At 33.2% G+C, this 20,278-nt stretch overlaps 1 protein-coding gene across 1 annotated transcript in view; it reads right to left on the bottom strand.

Annotated features, from left to right (window-relative positions):
- LOC147073066 (uncharacterized) overlaps positions 1–20,278 on the bottom strand; it is a 101,723-nt gene that overhangs the window by 24,590 nt on the left and 56,855 nt on the right. The window contains exons 4-6 of the mRNA XM_085945275.1: positions 10,536–10,700; positions 9,494–9,661; positions 7,877–7,976 (exon numbers count right to left, since the gene is read on the bottom strand). Coding sequence (XP_085801401.1) covers positions 7,877–7,976; positions 9,494–9,661; positions 10,536–10,700 — 433 coding nt within the window. The remainder of the gene's footprint in view (positions 1–7,876; positions 7,977–9,493; positions 9,662–10,535; positions 10,701–20,278) is intronic.

The following is a 20,278-nucleotide window of genomic DNA, read 5'->3' as shown; positions in this document are numbered from 1 at the left end:
CGTTTAAACGTAAAAACATAATATATTATAAAATCCTACGCATCTACGATAATATTTTACAAATACTAATATGTAGTAAAATTAATTCTGACAGCGTGGATGTTTTTTTAGAAAAAATCAATGAAATTAATCCACGAGTAGCCAAACATCAATAAAAACGATTGGAAATTCATTAGAAATAGGCCAAACACAAAAATAAAAACATTCGGTAAGTACCCAGTCCAAAAATATGTAAGCACAAAAATAAACATTTTTTCATAAACGCAATACGGCTGTTGTGCTTAGGGATTGCAATACCGGTATTTCAAAACCGGTATTCCAATATTTATCAGTATCAGAATACCGGTTTTTTAAATCCAAAATACTGGAATTTTCGATATTAAGAAAGCACACTCGTTTACGATTTAGAAAATGAATTATAAGCTATGTGCTGCTAAAGTGCAAATATATTGAGTGAATCCAACAGAGGTGAAAAAATAATAAAACAAATTTCATCAAAAATATATTTATATAGGTAATTGTCGCTATGAATTATCAAAAAATTATTTCGAAATAAAAAACATCCGTGACAAAAATGTTCAATTATTCTATAATTATTGAAGGTACAAGCCTTGAATTTAAGAAGCTTTTCCTGCAGCCGGATTTGTTTGCACTTGATGAATTTTTGAGGGCTTCAGTTAAAATTATCAATATGTATATTCAAATTATTTGTAAAAATCACTAGTTCTACAATAATTATGATCAATACATATTTTGAAATGTCAACATAATAAATGTAGTTATGTAGGTTTTTGCTATAAAATAATAGTTTTAAAAGATTTTAATAAGTAGCTATATTTATTGCTTTTTAATTGCCCCCTTTAAAATGCACGTTAATAACATCGATCGGCCGCCTGGTCATTACGCGCCGTGTGCGTCTTCCGCGTCCAAAGTATTAAGAAATACCGGTATTAATACCGGTATTCAATAAGAAATACCGAAAAACCGCTATTGACATTTTCTTTCGGTGTTGCAATCCCTAGTTGTGCCTAATACCAGCGTGTTAACTAGTTATTTCCACGTCAAATGCGGGATACTTCCAAATAAATCGTTCTCCTAATGATTTATCTTGTAAATATACAACTCTACTATGTGCCTATGCTCTGGTAATATTTCGAAATGCGCCAATTTGTTATGGGTTGTAAATCATTAATTATTTTTTTTAATATTTCTGTTAAAACGCCCATAACATTAGATTTATTTTTGAATTAATAATTTTTTAATTGAATTGATAATACACTTGATTTAAGAAGATAACATTTTTAATAGGACATAATATTATTTTAAGAAAAAAATATGTTTGAGAAACGTTCATCGCTTCCCGGACAATTAAACTTCAATTTCAATTTTTTTTTTAACATTTTGTGGACATTACAAATAATACGTTTAAGATGTTCACAACATGACATGAAACATTATAAAAACGATTAAAATTAAAATATAAAAATAGAACATAATATAAACATACATAAGCAGTGAAACTACAATTATACATTTATAGAAGTTCAAAGAAGCACACCGAGTTTGCTAAGGAAACCATATTTTACTACTAACCATACCGAAATAACTATGCATTTTTCTCAAATTTATTTAATATTGGTGGACATCTTTTGTTATTTTGATCCAAATTTTGCACTTGTTGATATAAATGTAACAATTTTTATTGAATGAATGATGCATGAGATTTAATAAACCAGTGAACATTTTTTTGTTTTCGGTCGTTTTATCATGGCTGAAATGCAGTAATCTTCAGAGTGACTAAAAATCTCCATCCCTCACGGTCCTCTGATTCTCTCGAGGCATAGTGAAAGCTGCTTCCAATAAGCTCATACACTTGACGCTCCAGCGCACTGACGCGGCTACTCAATACCACCAGTCTTCCCAGTTTATCTAGTCCGCGCTGAAAAATATGTCAAAAAACTGTAGAATATGCCCTGCTTGGTTGTCCTTTGTTAGGATATTGGCCGGAATGCACACGCGGGCACGACCATCATGACGCTGAACACATCCTCTGGGACTACCCGTTGATGGGATCCGACCGAGCGGAGCTGTTTGCCAGGGTCCGTCCACACATGAGCCCGATCGGCCACGCCGACTTGATATCAACCAAGGCCAACTTTGAGGCATTTGAAAAATATGCTGCATCATTATGGAGGACGGAATAATTCCGATCCCTCCTTAGATTCATCACTTTCAACTCCTGACTCCTCTGTTTCGGCAGAGTTTCAGTACACGGGTACAGAGGACACTTCATGTCATTAAAGATAAATGAGGGCAGAGCAAGTCAAGATTCTTTTTATTTTCTAAAACTCTTTCTTTAAGCACTAAAGTGCATGGTTGCTACATCAGTACCGTGCAGCATCGCTTCGGGACAAGGAAGTAGGGCACTAAAATCTTTTCATTCTGACACGTTTATAGTGTCATGGAAGGCGGCCGTGCACAAACTGCGGCTGCATATACATGGCGAGTGGAGATGGGGCAACTCAAATCATTGTCGAGAGTCAACTAGCTGTTGTACCCATCAGGCCGTCCGACCTGGTCGCCATAAAGGACAATTTATTGTTTTAAGATCTCTTCAAAGAAATTTTGCTGTCCGTATTGATTAGCTTCGTTTTTTGTTATATATATATTATTAAATTCCTTTCCGTTTTTTTAATAATTCTCCGTGCCTTTCACTGCCACGGCACTTTGTATTAGAGTAAAATCATTAGAATCAGTCAAATCTCACTTGAGAGCATGGCTAGACTTAGGTATCTGCTCCTGAGATATTACCAGTGCGGAAACTGCTGATGCTTCACACCAAACGTAGGGCCTCGTGATACACTCGATTGAGACCGAGTGTGGTGCGAGGAGGGTTGGTTTGGTGGGTCTGTGTTTGTGTTGTCGATAGCCATTCCTATATCTAGTCTCTGGATGATTGTCCAGGTAATACGAATCATTCGACGCCAATACCACATTTCAAAGGCATCGACCCAATTTACACCTATAAAGTAGAGTCATGCTAATTCTTATAGAAGATAATATGATGTACGAAGTCAATGAAGAGTCCTTGGAGAGAGTGCATTCAATTATATATAGACACGATATGTTGCACTCTGGATCAGTGACTTAACAAGGCGTGTGAGGGTGCGGCTTCTAGTCCTTACAAGAACAGAAGTAGAGTTTCGTTGAATGGGAAAGAAAAAAAGTATAAGTAAAAAAAGTAAAAAGGAAATACTTAAATAATGTAATCCTGAAATGACCAAATTATGTGGAAAAGAAATGTTTTATTGTTAAAAAAATCGACTGTGGTGCAATATCATCTGCAAAAAATTTTGTTTACGCAATACCTACCTGCCAACTTGCTTTCCCTCCACCACCCACCACGTCTCTACACCCCTAATGCAGGCGTATACCATGGCGTAATGAACGTTAGGCACTCTTAAAATTTGTGCTGAAAGTGTCCCAGGAGCAACTTTCCAAGACCTTGGTTGGCGTGCACTAGAGTGTACGTGATTCCTACTTCGATATAATGTATTACGGTCAATTCTCGATGAAAAAAGACCTTCTCGCTCTCCGTAAAATGCCGCGAACTTTTTAAAAGCTGAGAAATTTTCCTTGCTAGATACAAAGTCGCAATGGCCGACCGGTCCAACTGAGGGTCGGACCGACTTGAGAAGTTCTTCTCTTTCAACTGACATATTATGGGGACACTCCCAGAGGATGTGATCGCCATCCTGCAATTCGCCACATAATCAAGTCGGAGATTCTATTAGGTCAAGCTGACAGAGGTTGAACCACCGTGTCTGGTTAAGAACTGATATGTTCAATGGCCCTACTAACTAAAAATGATGTTTTCGATTATTGTTTGTTCGATTTGTAAGCATTGTTGTCTGATTAATGATGTTCAATGTTGAAAATGCATTGTTCACCAAGTAAGAATATGAAGAGGTCTGGGATTTTTATACTAATTTAAATACCTCGATACATAAATATGATAAACTACCCTCAATAGCCGCCTATATTGTGTATATAATAGATGCGCTGGAATGGTTGTTATAATAGTACCTACCTGTATACTGCTTTGACATATTATGCAAGTATGTCTCTATGCCTACAACGGTGTTGCAATTTGCAGCAAATTGGCGCAAATTGGCGCAAACTATGGTGGTTCTTGTGATTCTAATTAAATACATTTGGAATCTAGTAAAAACATGCGTTAACACGGCGCCATGTGTCATGGACCTAAATTAGAATATATGGAATACTACACGAGCGCGTTGTTCGGAGCTTGAGCTCTCTGTAGCGAGGCGAGATCGCAGGGGGTGCGAAACACCCCGGCGGCAGGATACAGGGGGCATACACAAAATCCATATTACATTGGGTTCCTGATGAACCCATAACACATCATGGCTTAACAGATTTGCACACGTCACTGTGTACGATTGCAGATATACTATTATTATAACTCATCGGTCACTGTCTCTGTGTGTATTACAATTTCATTTGTTTTTCATAATCGATTACCTCCGTTCAAGGCAGTCTGGCGGCTATAGAAAAAACACATCAAAAATTATGTAAACATCAGAAAATGATGACGTCATATACTTTATTATGAATGAGTATTGGTGTTGATAAATTAGCATGAATCTGCGGCTTGTTTTTCTTGTGGCATCTGGAAGAAATCGGCCTCAATTTAATTGGGAAATGATGGCCGCTGAGAATATTAAACATTTCTATCGCCATTTGCACGACTATTCATTTATTTATTTATTTACAAACGATTTATTTTTACACACAGCAACATATTATTATTGCACAGCTTTTTTGGCATAGCATGGATATCCGACGAAAGAGTTCTTTTAACCTGTTCTTATAGTCTACAGACATCTCTCCAAAAAATATTCATCTAGCTAGATAATAATATAGTAAGTATATTATGGAAGTATTGTTTTAGTAAAAATAAAATGTTGCCAAATTTTTTTTCAAATTTAAAACTGTCATCGAATTTTTCTGTACTTATATAGGTAGAAACAACGAACCATTTCCTGTATCGTGTCTAGATTGAAGTCTCTTTTTATCTTCTCAATTCTTAATCGGCCTAGATAATCAAGGTTCTACTATTCTACTGTTTACAATGTGAGTAGGGATTGCAATACCGAATGAATATATCAATACCGGTATTTCGGTATTTCTTATTGAATACCGATTCTAATACCGGTATTCGTCAAAACAAATTATAGAAATAAAGAAGTATACACCATTTTATAGCAACTAGAAGTACTCTACCTACATTTATTTTGTTAACCTTTGTAAATATGTATAAATCATAATATTTTAGAGCTGCTGATTTTTACAAAAGTCCGCTTACAGAAACATCTCTCTGAAATTCAACGTCTGTTGGTTGTACTATCAACGTTGGATCAATAGTTATAGAATAATTGGAAATATTTGCCATGATTGTTTTTTTTCCGAAATATGTTAATTCTGTATATTTGAGGGATTTTGTTTTAATGTTATTTAAATTTTGTTGGTTTCAGTCAATATAATTGCATTTTGGCAGCAAAAAACTTAAGTAAAAATAAATACACTAAAGTTAGTATAAAATTTAGTTAAAACCGAAAATACCGTTATTTTGGATTTTTGAAACCGGTATTTCGGTATCGATAGATAATTGAATACCGGTTTTGAAATACCGGTATTGTAATCCCTAAATGTGAGTGACCTACCCGGCGCCATTTTCATTTAGAAACAAAATATTCAAAGCTATCAATGCAGAGAATATTATTAACGATCCAATCATACTGAAAACGTTCTCGAATCGTTATCAAGTATTATACTACAATCTTCTTAGCGGCTCTCGTGGTGCAGTGCGTAAGGCGCTGGCCGTCTGGATTTTCTCAAAGCCTGGGTATTTGTGATTGTTCAAAATTACTAACCACATTGTACGAAAAAGCAATAACATGGTTATTAACAATTTTAAAATAATTACAAGATAAAAGAACTTTTTATATACCTACCACATTTTTAAATTTTCTGTTGAATCATAGGTATAAACTTGACAATTCTATTGCGTTGCGGTTTCGTTGGCCATCTTGTGTGACGTTCAATATAAGTAAAAAAAAAAATTTAGGACAAATAAGACAATTGTATTTAATTATCTTAAAACAAATGTTTGCTATTTTGGCAGATTTAATTGATATGAAAGTGATTTGACTAGCTTAAACGATCAAAAAAAATTGTACTTGATAGAAATACTGAATAAATAATAATATAGAATACTGAAATGTCATTTTGACATTTCATTTTGATTTCCATAGTAACGCACGTTGCTAGGACCCGTTAGCAACCAATAATAGTGTTTTACTTTTTACGGATTTTTTCCGAAATAACTTTTCATACAAAACAGAATTAACTGAAAATGAATTCAATTCTGCTTAAAGATGGCTAAAAGTATGAAAATAATGCATTTTCATCGTGTTCTGATCTATTTTAAAAGTTTCAAATGTCCAGCTAGTTGGGAAGTTAGTTAAAATCGATTGCAAGATTTGTATAGGACAAACAAGAAAAGATTTGTACTGGACAAACAAGAATAGGAGTTAATAAAAACGTGGTAATAAAAAGGAACAATTTCAACCTAAATTAATTAGGTGCTAGTTCTAAACAGTTTCAGTATTCACCTAAATATAAAAATGATCTTAAACTAAATCGAAATGTTGTATAACAATACTTAATAGTGATCCCAGAACGTTTTTAGTATGGTTGAATTGGTAAGTATATAAAAAAATATTTGTGTTGACAGCATTGAATAAAATTATATAAAAAATAAAATGTCGGCGAACTGTTGACGTCATTTTTAGTTAGTTAAGTTATCATGCATGGAGGAATTAATCGGCTGAAGACGATTTTTCGGTAGACGCAATTTATGATAGGTATAAAAATGAAGTTATGCAGACAACATAAAAATGTCAGACAGAAAAAGTGATTATCTGATAAACTAATTTCATATTATTTTTCATACATTTACGTAGGTACATTTTACAACGTTTTTATTAGCTCGTATTCTTGTTTGTCCGGTGGTTGTTTATCCAGTACAAATCTTGCAATCGATTGTTAACTAACTTCCCGACTAGCTAGACATTTGAAACTTTTAGCATATATCAGAACACGATGCCAATGTATTATTTTAATACTTTTAGCCATCTTTAAGTAGAATTGAATTCATTTTCAGTTAATTCTGTTTTGTATGAAAAGTTATTTCGGAAGAAATCCGTAATCCAATCCACTATTATGGGTTGCTAAGGAGGTGGCCCTAGCAACTAAATTATTAATATATACGTGCGTTACTATGAAAATCAAAATGACATTTCAGTATTCTATATTTGTTTGTTGCAAAATAGCAAAAACATGATTTTTTGACAATTGCCTTATTTGTCCTGAATTATTAATACATAGAATTGTCAAGTTTATATGATTCAATAGAAAATTTAAAAACGTGGTGCCTATATAAAAAGTTCTTTTTATTTTGTAATTATTTATATTGATTTGTTATTGTATATTTATAATTTCAAATACTTAATCTATTTTTATTAGTAATAAAAAAAAAATCGTGTACCTATATTATATTATTATACGTCATGTGTTGCATGAAATCCACGATTAGTCGTAATTTTGTGATTTGGCCTTGTAGCACTGATAATGCAATGCGATATGACTCCAACCTTTACCCTTAATATCCGTTGTCAGTCTTACATTAATTCATCATTAAATCTCTATCTAGAATTCGAGAAGACAATTTTTCTCTAACATGTTTTACTATAAATAGTTATACAAGTAAAAATATCGTTATGTGACTAACTTGTCATCTCTTTCGTGATCTCTGGGCGTCTTTTCTGCCTCTTCTCCTGGTCCTGTGTACGCTGGAACTGCGTTGCTGGCTTTCAGTCGCTTCCACTCATCTATAAAAATGAGCAACAATAATGATTGTTTAATTAAAAGTATCCAAGTTTATGGAACTTACTGCACAACGTTTCTCCAGGCATCCCTGTCCAGCGCTCTCTCTTCCCAGTTGACTATCCCCAGCCTTTCCGCATCCCTTTGAATGTTGTCCGCCCATCTCCGTCGAGGGCGGCCAAGTGGTCGAGTGCCAGCTGGTGTGCCTTTGTAAATCCTATAGAGAGTTCTAGATCATTCAGATCATACAACGTGGCCCGCCCATCTGAGCCTTCTTGACCTCAGAATATTAGTGATTCTAGGTTGGTATCGGTCGAAGAGCTCAGCGTTTGTGCGGATGCGCCACCGGTGGTTCTCATTGACGGGTCCAAGTATTCTCTGGAGGATTCTGTTTTCAAACACTTGGAGCGCCTTTTCTTGTTTTTCCGTTAAACCCCACGTTTCACATCCATACATGACGATCGGTTTGATGAGTACGTTATACACCCGGAATTTCGTTTTGATGGACAGCATTTTGGACCTGAACAGACGACTCAGCGCGAAGTACGCTGCATTTCCACTTCTCAGTCGGTCAGCGAGCTCTAGGGACATTTCATTTTTAGAGGTAATGTTGGAGCCCAAGTACTTGAAGAGAGAGGTTCTCTCGAACGAGGAGTTTCTTATTCCAATGTTTCCAGAAGGTTCAATATCTCTTGTCATTTTCAAATACTTGGTCTTTCCCACATTTACTCGTAGGTTCAACCGTTTCGCTGTGTCCTCCAGAGGAGTGAAAATATCTCTGACTTCTTCTTCAGATTCTCCGAGCACCACCAAATCATCTGCGTAGTCCAATATTTTATGGGACCCATTCAGGGTAACTCCACCTTCTGCTTTCAGAGCTTCTCTAACGGCTATCTCTAAAGCTAAGTTGAACAGCATTGGTGATAGGGAGTCGCTTTGTTTTAGTCCTGCTGTCGCCTCAAAAGATTCTGATATACTACCCTGCATATGAATTCTACTTCTGGATCCGTCCATGCATACTTTTATTATATTTATAAGTTTTGACGGTATTTCAAATTCTTTCAATATATTCCATAGAGCTTCTCTATCAATAAAGTCATATGCGGTTTTAAAATCTACAAAGAGACAGTGTACATCTTGGGCGTATTCCCATTTATTTTCAAAGGTTTGGCGCAGTGTGCAGAGCAAGAGTGATACATTTAATATTCTTCTATAAATTATAAATAAATGACTATACTTAGTTTTGATATTGATAATAACACCGAAGGTGGACAAGAAGGCAATTATGAAAATATATCCACAAATTATTAAAATGCAAATTAAAAAAAAGAGAATTTAATATAAATTATAGTATTGTTGAACGATCAATAGTTTAAAAGTGTTTAAAAATATTACTATATTATTTACAGTAGGTAACTATTGCAATAATCACATTCATTAATTAATTAATTTCATGCATACGAATGAATTATTTATGGTTACATTTTTCCACTCGTTATTATCAATGTTTGTGACTAATTACCCAATTTCTTTCTGAAATCTTCAGAAAGTTGGTCTCTGGTGGGCACCGGCACACCGCCCCTCGGTCTTTCATACTCCTGAAGTTTCCTCCTGAATTCTGAAGACAACCTTTCCTCGTTTAGCGCTCGTCCGGCTCCCGGAGTAGAAGGAACCGATCCCTGCCATCCACCTACAATTTTTAAGTATAATAAATTGTAGAAAAAATTGCAAGACCGTGAATGCGTATACAAAAGGAAAATTAACGAAGGAAAATTGAAGTCGTAAATAATTTGATGGTCTCTAATGTGTCTATGGGATTAACCTAACATACTTTATTTAAGAAAGTCAATTAAAGCGCAATAAATAATATTCCAACAACAACGTCCTTCTTCCAAACCCTCCGTCTAGAGCAGGGGTAGTCAACCTTTTTATACCTACCGCCCACTTTTGTATCTCTTTTAGTAGTAACATTTTCTAACCGCCCACCGGTAGTGGTGATTTATAAAGCAGAGTTACAGCAAGTTAAAGCATATAATAATAATTACTTACCAAATACTTTATGTCAGACTTTCGCTAAGTTTGGCAGAATAAATCTTTATAAAACAACTTACTGTAGTTAAATCTATCTTTTTATTTATACTTTGCATACATATAAGCACGAAGTCTGGTGAAATTACATTTAATCAGTTAAATTATTAAAAACCCATACCACCATGAAAGATGGAACACCCACTAGTGGGCGGTAGGGACCAGGTTGACTATCTCTGGTCTAGAGAATTAACAATGATTATAAGGTTGTTGTGTTATTTTGAATATATTACAAATATTAGTGGTTGGCAGTATTATAGTGGGTGATGGTGTGATGAGTGAAGAACTGAAGTATGAAGATTGGTAGTTGCTGGTGGAGATGGCGAGTTTATTTGACAGATTGAAAGGTACAGTTTACTTGGATATAATACTTATTATACAAGATAATAGACTCAAGAATCTTCACATTACCTCCTCTATGACCCTCTTCAATTCATTAAGACGTGACGCCATCAGTTATTAGGTACTAGACAAACCTGGTGTCTGTGGCCATTCTCCTCCCCTCCTTCCGGGGTGCGCCGACGCCCTGTCGCTGAGCTCCCTCCCTAGCCTGCTTCGGAGGACGGCATAGTCTCGCCGGATCTCTTCGGCGATGTCCATGCCTTCCGACGGTTGCTCATTCTCTGCATTTTCATCTACATCTGTAAAATAGTTTAGTTAATTATTTTCCCGAAAATAAGAGAGACGCGATCAGTCACTCCAATTTCGACTTGATCGTGAGAAATGTATTAAGTAGGTAGGTACCTACAGTCATATTTAAAATTGTCGGTAGCTTAACATTTTCAAAATAATTTTTGGTAAACTTCCGGAACCATTTTGTTTAGTAATACACACATTTTTAATACCCAATGATGCTTCATGGGGATAGGTAAAAAAGACATAGAGCAGGGAAGCAAATTTTCTGAAGGAGCAAATTGACATTTCGTAAATATTCCTATGAACATGAATTACTGAAATTAATTATAAAAACAATTTCTTAAATTTGTACCTAATGCATTTTATTTTTTGTACTTTATTTTTATTTAAGGGGGGACATGCTCGTCGAAGGTCAAAATTGAGTTTTTATTGTATTTTCAAACCATGATCCTGGACACTTCTTAAACGTTGTAGATGATCTATTTATATAATTTTGAAGCCTTATTATCCTTTATAGTTATTTTAAACATTTGATGACTGCATGAAGTATTTTTGTTACATAAAATAGTATTCTTTTAAACCTCTCGCTCTAATGTTTTAGAATATAGTCATATTTCGGTACATAACTGTGCAGTGGTGTTAAAATTTTTTACATTTATTAATTTTTAAACGCATTTATAAAACCATTAGCATAATTTATTACGAGATAATTTTTGTAAAATATTCACGATAAAACATTATATTAATAATCTCTGTGATCCCAAATTTGACAAGAATTAGGCATTTTATTATTCAAAAAATCGGCAAGATTAACACATTTGAAGATGATTCTAAAGATATGTATTATAAGCTATGTCTTTGACAATTTAAGTGTGATAAACATCTTATGAATAATGATTGCTTTATAATAATTATTGACCTAAGAATAAGGTAGTGTTTTTTTGAAATACGCCATTTCTTTTGTCATTCCCCAGTGGTTAAGCTACAACATACGGCCGTAGACATAAAATGACAAACTAAAATTAAAGTAGGGAGTAAAATTATGTTAACGCCCGTGTTTGAACATGTACCGTTAAAAAAAAAATTAAAAAAAAATCGGTTAAGTACATGTTCAAACACGCGCGTTAACATAATTTTACTTCCTACTTTAATTATAGTTTGTCATTTTATGGCTACGGCCGTATGTTGTAGCTTAACTACTGGGGAATGCCAAAAGAAATGGCGTATTTTAAAAAAACACTACCTTATTCTTAGGTCAATAATTATTATAAAGCAATCATTATTCATAAGATGTTTATCACACTTGAATGGTCAAAGACATAGCTTATAATAAGTATCTTTAGAATCATCTTCAAATGTGTTAATCTTGCCGATTTTTTGAATAATAAAATGCCTAATTCTTGTCAAATTTGGGATCACAGAGTTTATCAAAATAATTTTTTATCGTGAATATTTTACAAAAATTATCTCGTAATAAATTATACTAATGGTTTAAAAATTGCGTTTAAAAATTAATAAATGTAAAAAATCTTAACACCACTGCACAGTTATGTACCGAAATATGACTATATTCTAAAACATTAGAGCGAGAGGTTTAAAAGAATACTATTTTATGTAACAAAAATACTTCATGCAGTCATCAAATGTTTAAAATAACTATAAAGGATAATAAGGCTTCAAAATTGTATAAATAGATTATCTACAACGTTTAAGGAGTGTCCAGGATCATGGTTTGAAAATACAATAAAAACTCAATTTTGACCTTCGACGAGCATGTCCCCCCTTAAAACTTGACTGGATTTGTCAATTGTTAGGATCATGGCCCCCACAAGGAAAGAGACTGACATGGCTCTAGCCTTAGGTCTCGGGCATATGATGGGAAGAGTGTGACGAGATTAACCAGTTATGTGATATAAACACACATGACAAATTTGTTCTAATAAAAAAACAAACTTTAAAATATTAAAAATTTAAAATATGTGGTTATGCGATGCAATTTAATGTGATATGATCGATATTATGCTTAAATGATAGAATGAGATGATTGATTCGGGAAACGCTACTGTTTAGTATCGCACTGCATTTAACCGGTGAAAAGGCAGGAATGCTTGTTTTTAATGGAGTAGCCTATTCAAAACTTATCTTTTATTACTATAATATAAAGGAACGTCTCTTGACAATATCACGCAGGATGACGATTCCGTCGAACTTCGATCTTCTAATAGGTATGCCATACGATCATGTGAATCATACGATGATATTCACGCAGTCGCAGTGTCAAAAATCATCACGATAAATAAAATAAAAAACTTTAAGTTAAGTAAGCAATAACAATTTGTTCGCAATATAAAATCATTGCTCCATTTTGACCGTGACCGCTCGTGGCTTCTGCATTAACTCACCTTTTCTTATCATTTTGCTATTCTTATCACTCTTATTTTCTTCATAAAATATATTACATTTAATACGTTATTTAATTATTATTTATCTCAAACAATGATTCAGTTTCTACTACCTACATAATATAACGTTTTCCTAGATTCTTTATTAATTAAGAATTTATTATTTTACTTAAGATTAAAATATTCTTATTCGAATTGAAGGATTCTTTATACAACGTTTTTATTGGCTCGTATTCTTGTTTGTACGGTGGTTTTTTATCCAGTACAAATCTTGCAATCGATTTTTAACTAACTTCCTGACTAGCTAGACATTTGAAACTTTGAGAATATATCAGAACACGATGCCAATGCATTTTTTTAATACTTTTAGCCATCTTTAAGCAGAATTGAATTCATTTTCAATTAATTCTGTTTTGTATGGAAAGTTATTTCAGAAAAATCCGTAAAAAGTAAAAGACTATTATTGGTTGCTAAGGGGGTGGTCCTAGAAACTAAATTATTAATATATACGTGCGTCACTATGGAAATCAAAATGAAATGTCAAAATGACATTTCCGTATTCTATATTTGTTTGTTTTTTTTGTTTTTTATTTACTTCATATCAAGTACAAGTTTGAGCATATTGAGCATAATAATTCAACAGAAAATTTAAAAACGTTGTATATAAAAAGTTATTTTTATCTTATAATCATTTTAAGTTAAATTGTTATTGTACTTTTGGTAATACACCGTAATATAACAATCTTTGGACTACCCAAAGTATTCTTATTTTTACTTACGGCTTAGCTCCTCGAATGAGGGTGGCTGTGATCATGGTATTGCAGGCAGAAACTCTGCACCGCGAACCAATCATTCAGGAAAAATCTTATTTTACCTTTCCCTTTGCATTTCCCTGGTATTTTATTGGAGTATCAAATGAATTATAATTATACAGCAATCTAGTCATAAAAACTTTGCCAGTAAAAAATAATAAACCCAATAATAGTCAGCTTGTCCACTACTGGATAAAGACCTTCTCAAGCTCTCTCTATTATTCTCGGTTTCTTGTTCTACGCTGCTGTGTAAATCCACTAGAAAATTTATCATCGAATCCTAGATAACAGTTACGTTACGAAGTATCCACGTTGGTATCAGATAGAATACGAAAAGTTTTGAGAGACAGAATCCTCACTATTATATGTGATTATCAGTGGTGAAGAGTGGAGGTGGGCTCTTAAGATCCGGCGTGAATAGTGCCCACTAAACTTTGACAGTAATACGTAATAAGTTTCCATTGAACCAAGACTACAAATTGCAGATACCTAGTGTTAGTTAACATACATAACTTGAAAACACCTCAGATATATTAACCATTTCTTTTATTCAACGAATAATTCACAATATTTTAAGAATGCACCATTCTAATTATTGAACATACATAATTTTGAAATGTAGCCAATAGAAAAAATCTTTTATCAAAAAAGTAAGACACCCGACCGGATCGAACCTGCGTCTCTTGGGTATCGTGCCCTGTGCATTACCACTATGCTACAACAGCTATGCTTAATTGCGACAAATTTTACCTATTGGTCTTTTTACTTCCTCTTTACTTTTACCTCAGATATATACTTACCTACCAGAAAAAATCACATTTGAAAAAAATACGACGCCTTCAAATGTGATTTTTTCTAGTAGGTATATATCTGAGGTATTTTCAAGTTTTGTATATTCAATATATGGAATATTACATTCTCAAATCTTATGAATTATTCGTTGAATAAAAGAAATGATTTATTAAAAAAAAAAGTGTTGAGTGGTTGAAACAGGGTTTACTTAAATCTTAAAAACTAACTAGCACCATCTGCAATGTGTATTCTTAGTTCAATGAAAATAAATAAGTATGCCTGATAAAGTTTAGCGTGCACTATCTATGTCGAATCTTAACAGCCTACCTCCACCCCTTACTACCGGTAAATACGTCACATAATTAATAGAGATCTTGATAATGAGATAATTAATAATTTTATGCAAAGTCATTTATTGTGATGAACTATAATAATACCTATTTACAGAACACATGTTTATTGTTTGTGAAGTATGGCCTCATAACAATTTATCCAAGAAGTAGGTACCCACTTGGGATAAGTATAAGATTATTATAAAAAAGATTGCTTGGAAAATATTGTTGGCAAAACACTTCACCCAACAGAGATAAGACAAATTAAAACTTATTAAGTACATATCACTTTCTTCGACTATAAAATTGCGATAGGTATCATATTAAAATAATAGTAAATGCTTAAGGCGATCACTGTACTCCCTGTGCCTAATATAACATATAAACACATGCCGCAGGAGAAATAAATGGAGATACATAATATGAAAATGGTTTTTAAACAAAATCAAAAAGAACATAACGAGAACAATTAAAAGTGGAGAAAGTGTTTGTGTATAAAAAATTCGGTGTGTGTACTTATGTACGCGTGTTAGAAGTTATACTTCTTTGGCGTAACAAAACAAAATAAGCCGTTACCTGAGTCTATTAATATTACAGTGGATTAGGTTGATGAAAACGTACGCGATTCACCTGTGTCTCATATAGCACATGATAATTGTAATTTAATTATTGTATTGGACCAAAACTCTTCTTTGCCATACAGCGGTTATAATTGATTCAGAAGTGCCCATGATGAATTAATAAAAAATCTAATTTTAATATATTTTTAGAATTATTTACCAACTCAACATTCACAAAAATTATTTATTTATTGATATATAGTTTTACTCATAAATAATACTTACATAAATATAGCCTCAAATCTTGATACACAATCTCTACAATGAAAAATAAATATACACTCCAATAAAAATAAAGTTTTATAAATATAAATTAACAGTGTAGAATGTTAGTCTCCAAATATTTGTTTATAAACATATATATTTATTATCACACAATATTGGTTATGTATACAATACGTGCTCTTTACTTAGTTGTATTGAACGACTAACTAAGCGACACTATGCGCATGCGCATGTACCCTTGAGACCGAAATGAATATAATCATAATAATAAATGACGTGTTATATCGGCGCGCGCAACTTCGTCACACGCCAAAAATACACTCTGATCTGTTTTCCCAATCGCGCCAAAAGAAGTATAACATAAAAAAATGTTTGTCAAACATCTTATCGAAAACTCACTCAACATTGCGACTGGGTCCATCATCGAAATGCGTACATTTTTTAATAAAAATCATCTACAAATAATAATGGCCTTGCCTTTATGAAATTAGTGTAACATTCATAATTACATAATATTACTGTCAAGCTGATACAATTTGATAATGTGGGTGGTTTTAATTGAATATACGATGTAGTAATGTTTATATCTGAGGGCATGGAACCTCGTCTATTCCATCAAATCATATAATATCATTATTCAGACTAAGGCCCGTTTCAGACAGGACACCAGTGTCGCGCTCGATATAATATATGAGGCCTTTGTATTATGTTTATAAACGCCCCAGAGCTAACGAGTCAACGCGTGTCCGGTACACTTTTCCGTCGGCCGCTACATTCTCAGGCCGCCGATACACTTTTTTTTATTACCGCAGCCAGTTTTATGTTCTAATTTATAACGCAAAATTATGCGTTGACTCATTAGCTCTGGGGCGTTCATTAACATAATACAAAGGCCTCCAATATTATATCGAGCGTGACACCGGTGTCCCGTCTGAAACGGGCCTAAGTTCCCGAACATAAAACAAACTTTGACCGTTATACGCCACTTGATCTCTTAATCCTGAGATATATTTACTCAACTAGGTTACATTATAGCTCATTAATTAATAAATGTAATGTATTGTAAGGTGTAACATGTTTTCAAGCAAAGTTAATAACGTTAATGTGGTCTCCAAGATTGATGATACTAAGCATTGGGATATGGAAGGATCCCATTGCTTTACGTGGCTTGAATACTTAAGTAGAGGCAAATCGTTTACCTTTATAGTCTTGATAATGGCGTGACAACCGAAATAGCTATCGACTTATAAATCACCCGTAGAATTGAATATAATCTATATTATCATTTTGTAAAATTAAATTCTAACAAGTAAATACTAACTCAAGTACGTGACCGAACGTGTAGTACCTATTTCATCTTTTATACCTAAGTGACTGTGAGCTGTAAAAAAATAAACAGATTTAGCTTGAGATAATAAGCCTGCATTTTATTTCTTTTTTTATCTTCTGCTACCCGGAACAGTCCGGTGCCATGAAGGTTCTTAAGGTCATACACGAGTGAAACGGCGAATCAACGCAATCCTATACTGCCACCATAAGCAAAAACACAGCTAATGGGAAAAAATGAAAAATTAAAGTAAGTATGAGGTGACATACTAAATAAAATTCTGAACATAATTACATTACAAAATAGACAGAAAATCATTTATTTTAATATACAAATCATCATATTGTGTTCATTACTTTTGCAAAAATGTTAGGCTTTTCGAAGCAAACAAAACAGTAAATAATAATGATTCATAAGCAAAAACACAGCACATCTATCGATTTGCTGCATTTTTTGCTTAAAAACGCTGGCTTACTGTTTTTTTTTATGATTCTAGAATTTTTACACAAACGTAATACCGCATGTAACTGATAATAGTGAGTTAACCTCAAATTAATCATTCACTAACTTCATATTGCCTTATATTTTTAACGATATTTTAATACTCAAAGGTGATTAAGTTCAAAATTGGACTAAGAATCGTGAAAAAAAGATTCTCAACCTTGTTTTGGAGAGTATGCAATTGGATAAACTTGATTAAAATGCGGCAAAATCCAATAAAATTATAAAGGCAAGTAAAATGTTAATGACCAGTTAATTACTTTTTAATTACCACATTTAAATATCACGTTAATTATATCTAATGGCCAACTACTGAAAACGTGCCAGTCCCATTGTCAGCACTAAATGAGTTAATTTTAATCTTAATCCATCATATAACACATTTCTAACTATCTGGTCTTATAAAATTAATGATATTTGTACTTATGTCTCTGAAAATTTGATATTTAAAAATAAAGCAAACGGAAATTCCTCAATATTCCCTTTTTCCAATGCGAGCCGCATGGCTGCTTCTAAATTTACATCTGTCAACTGGCTTCGATATTTGTTTTTTATGAAGTGCGTTACACTGAATAATCTTTCACAGTATACAGTAGTAGGAAAAATTGACAATATTAACGCATTTAGTGCTGACACTGCGACTGGCGCGACAGGCCATTATATATAATTATGGTACTTAAATATTAATTAACAGGTCAGCAGTGAATGTGTTAATAAAGCAATTGTTGCCAACTCCTTGAATTGACTTTATTCTCAGAAACGGACTATTTCACATATGATCTCATCAGAAAAACACATGCATAATTCAAAAATAAGGAAGAGTAATTAATGCCTACAAATAGGATGACGTTTTGGGAGTCTTCCCACCAAAACTGACGAATTTTTGTATATTTAAAAATATATATTGTCATTCCAATATCATTTAATAAATAAAATACCATTACATTAAAAAAGAAGTATTTCAATTTTTAAAAATATCCATTACAATTTAAATTATAAGCAAAAAACAATATTTAGTGTTTTTTTCCTTATGAAAATGACATTATTCCATTCAAAATCATAGATAAAAAGACAATAGTGAAGTTTTATAATCAATCTTTTTGTAATTTTGCCATTTTTATGTAATCGAAATATCAATTTTTAAATAATCTATTATAAACCGAAACATTTATTAAAATTAACTTTTAACGAAGCAGCAATGAAAAACATGATAACCTCTCTTTTCTCAAAATTGACTTTTTCCCATTAGCTGTGTGTCCTAATATATTGGGGAATACTGTACCTTTTTCCTCTCATAATAAATAGTGTAGGTATCTACTGAAGTTATCTGATACCACGCAGAACTTCTTGTTTCTTTCCCATTTGTTTTAAGACATCAACATTTTTGTTACATTATCAGTCCAACAAATTAATACAATTAAGAGGACATGCCAGAAAACCGGGTCTATTAATTAATTATTAAAGGAGTCATCTATCCGACTGACTTTCTCTTAGGTATGCTTACATACTGTAGCTTAAAATTTAGAAGTGATCTTTATTTTGCTACATATTTTTTCAGACTTATACGCGGTGTAAATTTGAACTCTGCCATTCTTGGTGGTGTTGGCTTGTGTGTCTCTGATAATTACCTTAGGAATAGAGGGTATCCGTTGTTTGTTCTCCCAAGGTGGAGAACTAACCTGCCATTAGTGATGCCAATTGGGAAGGCAATAACCATGTTTAATGAAATCGCTTCGGATATTCATATATTCCACTTAGGTGAGAGTGAATTTAGGTGGACGTTGTTTTATGAGTTTTTAAGATAGGGTCTATCGATAGTTCACCCTGTGTGCTTCCATCTACTTTTATTTTTGTTGCTTTATTTTATTTCTTTTCTTATTTTGTTTCTTATTTGTATTATTAAGTCACATCTCTCTGTATTTTTCTTTTAAAAATTGTTAACACTTATTTTATCTCATGTCGTGAACGCTTTGAATGTGTAACTTGTTATGTTCATTATATGTAAAATAAATAAATTTGATTTGATTTGATTTGATCTGTTTTAACATATTTTTCTCAGCTTGTAAAGCAATTAATGCCTTTGAAATGTGGTGTTTGCGCCAAATAGTTAGAATCCAGACACTCATAGAGACTATCAATAATATGTCTAAGATTAATTCTGCAATTTTTTGACATGACTGAACCGAAGAATCTGGTGGTTTTGGGAAACCGACGGGGAAGGAGAAGCAAAAGAATAGCGCCAAAGCCCTGGAGCGACTGAGTGAAGAAGATTACTTGGCAATATTCACAGCACACATATTGTGACCGCAAGAGGTAGACAGTCTTGATAACGCAAAAAATGGTGACGATCGTCAGCTACGAGGGAAAATATTTTTATTCAGTACCAACGCATCAGATTTACGAAAGATGGATCTAACGTGATTGATTTTTAACAATTTTCTCTAGGATACTCTTAATAGGTATAATTATTGCTTTACAATAATATGATCTTAACAACAATGCAGTGATATCAATTTATTGACTTTCTTACAATGTGTTAACCCTTTTTCAGTAGCGTACACTTTCGAATTTA

This window comes from Rhyacophila brunnea, unplaced genomic scaffold, assembly GCF_057557595.1.
Source record: "Rhyacophila brunnea isolate RB1 unplaced genomic scaffold, BYU_Rbru_1.0 scaffold_18, whole genome shotgun sequence".
NCBI lineage: Eukaryota > Metazoa > Arthropoda > Insecta > Trichoptera > Rhyacophilidae > Rhyacophila > Rhyacophila brunnea.
The sequence above is the reverse complement of the archived record's forward strand: the minus strand, read 5'-3'. Positions and strand labels throughout refer to the sequence as shown.